This window comes from Notolepis coatsorum (genome assembly GCF_963971535.1).
Source record: "Notolepis coatsorum genome assembly, chromosome: 17".
Taxonomy (NCBI): domain Eukaryota; kingdom Metazoa; phylum Chordata; class Actinopteri; order Aulopiformes; family Paralepididae; genus Notolepis; species Notolepis coatsorum.
Genome location: NC_140181.1, coordinates 65,116,138 through 65,124,197, shown reverse-complemented (window position 1 = coordinate 65,124,197; position 8,060 = coordinate 65,116,138). Strand labels below are relative to the sequence as shown.

Here is an 8,060-nt window from a genome sequence, read left to right as displayed (position 1 = left end):
ATGTCGATCATGTGTTTTTTTTTTACGTCTAGTGGTCCTGTAGGTGACCCTGAATGTGGCTCCCCAAGTGGCTGAGATACCTTAGAACACTTGAGAGCAATAAACCGATCAATGCTGATTGGACAGTGCCTCTCCAGGGGACCGCTCTGCAATTGTCACTACATCATAGGCGAGACATTGTTTATTGTTGATTTAATTGGGTTGAAGGTTGCTGTAACCCTTTGACCTACTTCACAAAGCCAACTGGTTCAACTCAGTGTATATCATCAGACGGCCTCCCTCCCTGTGTGAGGGGACCTGGAAAAGAACAGGCGCCTCGCGGCCACGTCTTCCGTCACACTTCTGAAATGGAAAACCTGCCCATGCAGGTGTGTGGACAGTGTATGGAAATGTACCAAAAGCCTTGAGTGCTGGTTCCGTGGCAGTGACAGTGTGTGGGGTTGTGTCCAGGTGAGGTTGTGACAGTAAACAGAGCCTCCCGATTACTCCACTTGCTAATAGGAGGCACATGAACTACACCCCCCACCCCCCCCCCCCCCCCCCCCCCCCCCCCCCCATGACGCTACAGCCATGCCCTGTGCCCTGTGGTCGATTCTCCTAACATAACTTGTTAGAACTGCTGCTTTGTCCCACTTTGATATTGAATACGTTTTGAACTTAAGTTCTTATTTCAAAAGATAGCTTGCCTTAGAGATAAGATGGGCTATGAGCTCGTAACAACTACAGTAGGAGTTCCTATCTGTTGCCTACTGAGGTATGTTCAATACAAGACACATCAGATGAATAAAAAATGTAGGGCTGTTAATCAAAAAGCACAATGTGACCTAGTGGAATGTCCAATTCGCAGGAGGCTGCAATATTTGTTAAAGGTGAAATGTCAAAATACCATTCTAAATTAAATACTGTGGTGCTACAGCTGAGATGTCCTGGCCTACAAATCGTATTCTACAGATGTAAGAAAACGTCTTTGTTTGGTCCCAGCAGAAATCACTGTTTATGATCACCGTGATAATTTCAATAATAACATCATGAATCACATCACTATTGCAAGATCAGTCAAAATAAATGCAATTAGATACATTTTCCCAAATTGTTCAGCCCTAATGTCATTATGTTTTGTAGTCTTCGTGATATGATGGCAGTGTTCTTCCATGGTCTGGCGTTGAGCTCAGTATACTTGGGGAGTTTCACAGTTTATTTTCTTCTACAGTTTGCTTCTTGGCAGTGTTCAAGGGAACATATGGTCCATTCCGTGCTTTTAGCTTCTCCCTGAGGGATCTGCTGTCCTGGAAACTCGCATCTGAAGATGCAGATGTCAAAGCTGTACCAAATTAAGATGCTAGCTATGAGTGAATGTGGAGTATTAAGGTCTGTGGCATAATGGCAAAGCAAGAGACACTTTAACGGTAACAAGGCGGTGTATTCTGTTTTTTTTGTCGATATGAACTAGAAATGCTGATCAAGAGCTTGATTAAAAGCCACAGATTGCCCTATTTTAAATAATTTTATAAGTTGATAAGTGGTTTACAACCTCTCTTTCCAACATTGATTTTGTGGGCTTACTGTGTAGACTAATCTAACAATTATTACAATAACAATTAAACAATAATTCGCTTGTTTCTAGAATTCTAACCATTACCAGTAATTAGCCTGTTTCAAATGCATTATATGGCAGGAACATGGGGAAGCTGAATCAGAGGATTTGCAGAGATGATCTAAACAAAGGTTCTCCTTCTGATAGAAACACAAGGCTGTTCAATGGAGCTGTGTTCAAATGTGCCTATTGATGCCTATTTTTGAATTATCTCTCTCTCTCTCTCTCTCTCTCTCTCTCTCTCATCTCTCTCTCTCTCTCTCTCTCTCTCTCTCTCTCTCTCTCTCTCTCTCTCTCTCTCTCTCTCTCTCTCTCTCTCTCTCGTTTCAGAGCAGGCTGCCTTCACTGGGAGTATAGAGAGATCAAAGTCACAGCATCTTTAAGGAATCCAGTGAAGCCTTCTGTGGGCTGAAGCCTGTCCAGAAGACTTCCACCAGGGACATGGTCTGTCTTCCTCCAGCCGCCATGGCAGGACTCATCGCCTGAGCTCCTCAGTGACCCTACGGCAGGGGAGGATGGATGATGGGTCCGTGAAGGTCAGCGGCGGCCTCCTCCTCATCCCATCCTCTCATGGAGCATCCTGCCACGCCCACTCCCCCGTGGAACACCTCCCTCTCTGGCTCCCCCTGGCTCCCAGCCTCACTGTACCCCAATGCCTCCAATGTGACCCGGCCACGCGCCAGCAGTGAAGGCGGCGTTGATCTGAGCCAGTCTTTGGCGCTATGCGCCATGCTCATCATGGATGTGTTAGCAGTGGTGGGGAATGTGGCCGTGATGGCTGTTATCACCAAGACGCCACAGCTGCGGAAGTTTGCCTTTGTGTTCCACCTGTGTCTGGTGGACCTGCTGGCAGCGCTGGTGTTGATGCCTCTGGGTATGCTGTCGGACCGTGTGCTGGTGGACGAGGCTCTGTGCCGCAGCTACCTCTGTTTGAGTGTGTGCCTGGTCAGCGCTGCCATCCTCTCCATTTCTGCCATCAACGTGGAACGCTATTACTACATTGTCCACCCCATGCGCCATGAGGTGAAGATGACAGTGGGGGTGGTGGTGGCAGTGCTGGTGGGGATCTGGATCAAGGCCATCGTCATGTCAGCCTTGCCTCTCCTGGGTTGGCTGCTCCAGGGGGAGCAGGGGCTGGGGACTCCTCCAGTTTTGGCTCCTGGCCAGAGACACTGCTCCCTACACTGGACTGGAGGCAGTACCACACGCCTGCTATTCATGGTCTTCTTTACCTTCATCTACTTCCTGTGCCCCATGCTGATCATCCTGGTGGTGTACTGCAATATGTTCAAGGTGGCTCGGGTAGCAGCCATGCAGCATGGCCCCCAGCCCACCTGGATGGACACGCCACGCCAGCGCGCTGAGTCTCTCAGCAGTCACTCCACCATGGCAGCCAGTCTGGGCGGGGCAGGGGCCCGGATGACGCCTCAGAGGACCTTCAGCGGGGGGAAGGCTGCCGTGGTCCTGGTGGCGTTGGGGGGCCAGTTCCTCTGCTGTTGGCTGCCCTACTTCTCCTTCCATCTGTACTCTGCTCTAGTGTCGACCACCCCTGCCTCATTGGCCCAGCTGGAGGAAGTAGTCACGTGGATAGGCTATTTCTGTTTCACCTCCAATCCCTTCTTCTATGGCTGCCTGAACCGGCAGATCCGAGAGGAGCTGGGTCGCCACCTGGCTTGCCTCTTCAAGCGGGCGGGGCCCAGCGAAGGGGAGCAGCTGCCCAGCCGCGAGGCCTCGATCGAGGAGAACTTTCTGCAATTCCTTCAGGGCACTGGCTGCAATCTGGAGCCCTGCAACTCTCTCAGCAGGGCCAGTCCAGAGGAGCCAGACATGGATGGCCCTCAGGACTCAGCGGTTAAACAGAACATGCCTGCTGACTTCCACATCCCCGGACAAATCCTCGAGGAGACCTCAGAGTTCTTAGAGCAGCAGCAACTGAACAATGAGCTAAATCTATCAGAGAACTGCTGCAGGACTGTACCCGAACTGTAGCTGCTCTCTAATGTACTGTAGATAAATCTATTTTGTGGTCTAGTAACTCCACTTGATACACTTGGTTTTATTCACATTTTCTAAAAGTTGTTAAATGAACACAGTACTTGTACATACTAAGACAGTGTTTTTGAGGTTAAAGTCCAGTGAACTGCAGAATCAAGTATCTTCTTTGAAGAATTTAAAGTTAAAGGGGCACTTCACCAAGAAAAAAACAACTGATATATTATCAGCCAAAACGCATATGACAAAACATTAAACCATGTAGCTTGGTTTGAGCGTTATTGAGTGTTAAGAAACAAAGAGCTCCAGCACACTGTCTTCTTCAGTTGCAGTTAAGGGGCAACGTTCCAGTATAAGGACCTTCATCAGGGTTCTTCTCAGAATTGTAGAATTCCAATAAACATCAAAAGTAGCTTTAAATACACAAGGTGATTCACAAGTTACAAATGCTACCATACCAAGACCAAGTGTGATGTTATGAACAAGTGATCCATGTGTTATTTACTGTGCAGTTCTGGGGAAATGATATGGATAATAAAGAATAGGGCCTTTTAATGATGAATACTGAGGGGAAAACACAGTTCTCAAGTTAGTGAGCTATTTTTAAAATTCACTATACTGGTTTTTATAGGAATCTAAATAGAAACTTCCAACAGTCAAACCACATTTCTAAATAACTTAAGTCTTTCTGGGGGAATACATTACACTCAAGATCAAGACTAATAGTATTGACATATTGGTGAAATGCCCCTTTGAGCTCAATATGCATTTGATTGCCACTAGAATAATGTTCTTCATATAAAAGCAGGAAATTATGCCATAGCTTCAGTATCTCTTATGTTACCACCTGATCATAACATTACATCAAATAATAGTGCCATCCTCCCCACCTCTTTGAAGTGGTATCAGGTCATATTTTGTTCATTTAATATGACCAAACAGAGAGGGGTTATCCAATACACTGCTCCTGACAACCTAGTGTCAGGAATTCCTTTGTTTTTGTTTCCAAGACTTGACTGAACCCCTTGATGATCAGTTGCACCAATAAGTCAGTAATGATGAGTAATGATTAATTACATGTTCTCTAAGGCCATTCCCGGAGTAAGATTTGAATGTTGTGTTAACATCTGGGTGATCAAAACAATGTTTTGACTTGTATCCCTCGATTTGGGTTTAATTAATTTATAAAAGTTGAATTGCTTACTGCAAGAGTACCTTTGCTGAAATACCTACAAGAGCAAACAGACAAGGGGTAAAAACCAGGACGGATTCAGTGCCGTCGTTGTAGCCAGTGTGGGGGAAGATAAGTAGAGAATCTGTTTTCATTAAAGTGCATTTATTCCACTAGCTCACCTCCTAACGCTGCCAAGAAATTAATGCAAATTCTGCCAGTTTTTTTCCTCAGGAGACATGAAAGGAGAGTCAGTGCCATTTTTTTTTCTCCTTTTAAATTTTTTTTTTTTACTGCTTCTCAATTTGAAATATTCAACGTGTTAACAGGATAATTTCACAGCTGGTGCTGCTAATGGTATTTATAGTAAACAGGCTCACACACACACTAGTATATTTTTAACTTCATTCTGGGAACATTGTTACCATGCTTATAAGATGATAGACTTGTGATGATCACACTCCTCACACCCAAGATCATCTCACTTTGATGGTGCTCGTGATCATCCTCGACTCTGGAGGGGCAAAAAAAAGTACAGAAGTATACTTAGAGTTATTTTTTTCATTTTTGACAGTGAAAATGTGAGGGCTTACGCTTCGCTGTCCAAATGTCAGCTACGGTATGTTACAAAATGTCAGTTAAAAAACCATGCGTGGAAGCCACGGCCCGCACCGGGACACGATTTGAAGATTGCGACCGATCCCTGTCGCCCGACTGATGTCAACGCTGTTTACAGGTAAACCTTGGCCAACGGCGCACACAAGAACAGTGTGAGTGCTGTCATGTTTAGCCCTAAACAACCGGGCTTGTTGTGACTACACAACACACAGGTGTGACAATGCTTACACATGGCAAGGCCTTGCCTTTGGCCTCCTTTTTAGCATGAAATGGGCAGCAGACGTCAACGCTGTGCTTTCTCTGATCTCAGGTGAAATGAATACTTGCACAAATCAGACACTGCGATGATGAATGTTGCGAAGGAATATGGAGGTAAACAAACATCTCTTCACACTCCTTTTGTTGTTCTATTCGTGTCCTGTACTTCCCCCATGCCTCTCTGTATCGCTTTCCATTTCCCTCAGTCACACCAGACTGGGCCTGTTGGCGTGATCACAAGACAGACGACTCAAGGCGCACAGGGAAGTTTTATATTTTGTCGAGAAAGACAGAGTGAGTGAGTGAGTGAGTGAGTGAGTGAGAGAGAGAGAGAGAGAGAGAGAGAGAGAGAGAGAGAGAGAGAGAGAGAGAGAGAGAGAGAGAGAGAGAGAGAGAGAGAGAGAGAGAGAGAGAGAGAGAGCTCTTTGTGAAAGCGTGTAACACAACGTCCCTCATTTTTCCTCTGTGATGACTTCAGCGCTGGCTGTTGTTTTTGCAATTGAACTCCTTATTATCATCTTTTAATATGTACAAAATAGGGGGATATGAGGCAAAAGTTCATGCAAAAATTGGTTTAGCAATAAGGAGAAGGAACATCATCAATTTATGTATGATCAATTCATTTACATCATCAATGATGTATGAAACTTAATTTACTGCCATGCCCCATGAGTACAGTCCACAGAGTGCATAGCCTTTTCTGCTGAGGCACAGCATTGCCATGTCTACAAATGCTCAAGCTGTAGGCTACTACCGCTACCTTGTCGCAAAATACACCAAAGTATAGCACCCCACAATGGCAGAAATGCAGGATGCAACCAGAAAAGATAATTACTGTATTAGCTGCAAAACAACATACAACAGCCCTTGATTTACTTCACTAGCTTGCAGGGATAACAGTAAACACATACTGTATGAGCTGGAGTTAGAGAATTACTTCACTAGCTAGCAGGGATAACAGTAAACTAATTTGAGCTGGAGTTAGAGAATTACTTCACTGGCTTGCAGGGATAATAGTAAAACAGATATTAGCTGGAGTTAGATTGCTTCACATAGATGTATTTTCCTCCCAGAGCCCCATGGATGGCGCTTTTATCGTACTTTGTTTGGATGTTCATTCCTTTCCATGTTTTGCTATCTCCTCTCTATAGTGAATTAAATTCACAGTGGTTGTTCTATGTACAGTAGCATCATACTGGGTTAAACTGCATACAATCTGAAGTTCCTGGCAACTAGCAACCAAATTTCCCCCAGAAATCAGATTAATGATTAAAGGGTTGTTTCCGTTCCTAATCTATTGATTATCAGAGGGAGAAGGAAGAAAGGTGAATGGAATAGATGTCCACAACTGGGCACTAGGAATATTTTTGGATATTGTTAACTTGTGTACTTAGTTATTGTTCATGTGGTTCAATAATATGTTCCTTTTCTCTTTGTATTTCTCTTTTGTACCCAAGCTGACAAGACTGTTTGGAATGTCCGTTACTCTTTTTTCTTTTCTCATTGAGAGATTTGGCTGTATATTGATGAGAGCCCATCAGATGTATTGATTAGTGGTTCCCAAAGTCAGGGTTGCGACCCAAAGATGATTTCAAAAAAAAAAAAAAAAAAAAAAAAAAATTGTCAGGCCACTGAACTTAGAAGCAGGCCAGGACAGTGTTTCTAGTTGTATTCTAAAATTATATTCTATTGTATTCTAAAATGTGACTATATGGTTTTATATTAACTTAATAAATAAACAAAAACGAAAAATCTACTTATTTCAACGAACATTTCAAACTAAATAACAGATTATGCACATAAAATGCTGAAAACAACCGAAGCAACAATAGTATTTTAATGAGGCTATTATTATTATCATTATTATTTTGCAACAAGTTAGCCCTCTCATAAATAGCACATATAAATGAATAACTAACTTGAACTAACTTAATAGGAATGAAGTGATATTTGGCTTAAAAAATCGATCGCCTGGCAAAAAAAAAAAAAAAAAAGCCTGACGATGTGCATTGGGCCGCGGCTCTCTGACGCCTTATTTTCTGGGTCCCGGCCTGAAAAGTTTGGGAACCCCTAAAGAAACAGCTACAGGATTAACATTGGCGTTGCTCCTATTTTCTAACCAAAAGAGGCAGCTGACACTACCTTTCATACTGTTCTTCATCTGCAAGTGTACACAAATCATACAGGCATTTTAAAATACTTACCTAGAGATCAATAAATAATGCTAATCATCGAATCTGTCTGTCTGTCTCTTTAGGTGTATTAGTTGTTTATTATTGGGTGCATTGCATGCATGTGTGTCTTTGGGTATGTGCATCTTTGGAATCTGTAGGTGCATGTGTGTGTGCCAGACTGCCAGTGTGTGTATGTGTGTCTGCAGTTACTGTGTGTAGTAGTATGTCAATATGTATGTCAGTGTGTACTGTA

General features: G+C 43.7%; 1 protein-coding gene across 2 annotated transcripts in view; it reads left to right on the top strand.

Moving 5' to 3' along the window:
* gpr61 (G protein-coupled receptor 61) overlaps positions 1 to 7,835 on the top strand; it is an 8,208-nt gene extending 373 nt beyond the window's left edge. The window contains exon 2 of one of the 2 annotated variants that reach the window (XM_084333853.1): positions 1,930 to 7,835. In XM_084333853.1, coding sequence (XP_084189979.1) covers positions 2,165 to 3,583 — 1,419 coding nt within the window. In that variant the 5' untranslated portion in view covers positions 1,930 to 2,164 and the 3' untranslated portion in view covers positions 3,584 to 7,835. Of the gene's footprint in view, positions 1 to 1,924 lie in introns of both variants that reach the window. The other variant, XM_084333852.1, reaches the window with a different exon arrangement.
* The last annotated feature ends 225 nt before the right edge of the window (positions 7,836 to 8,060 follow it).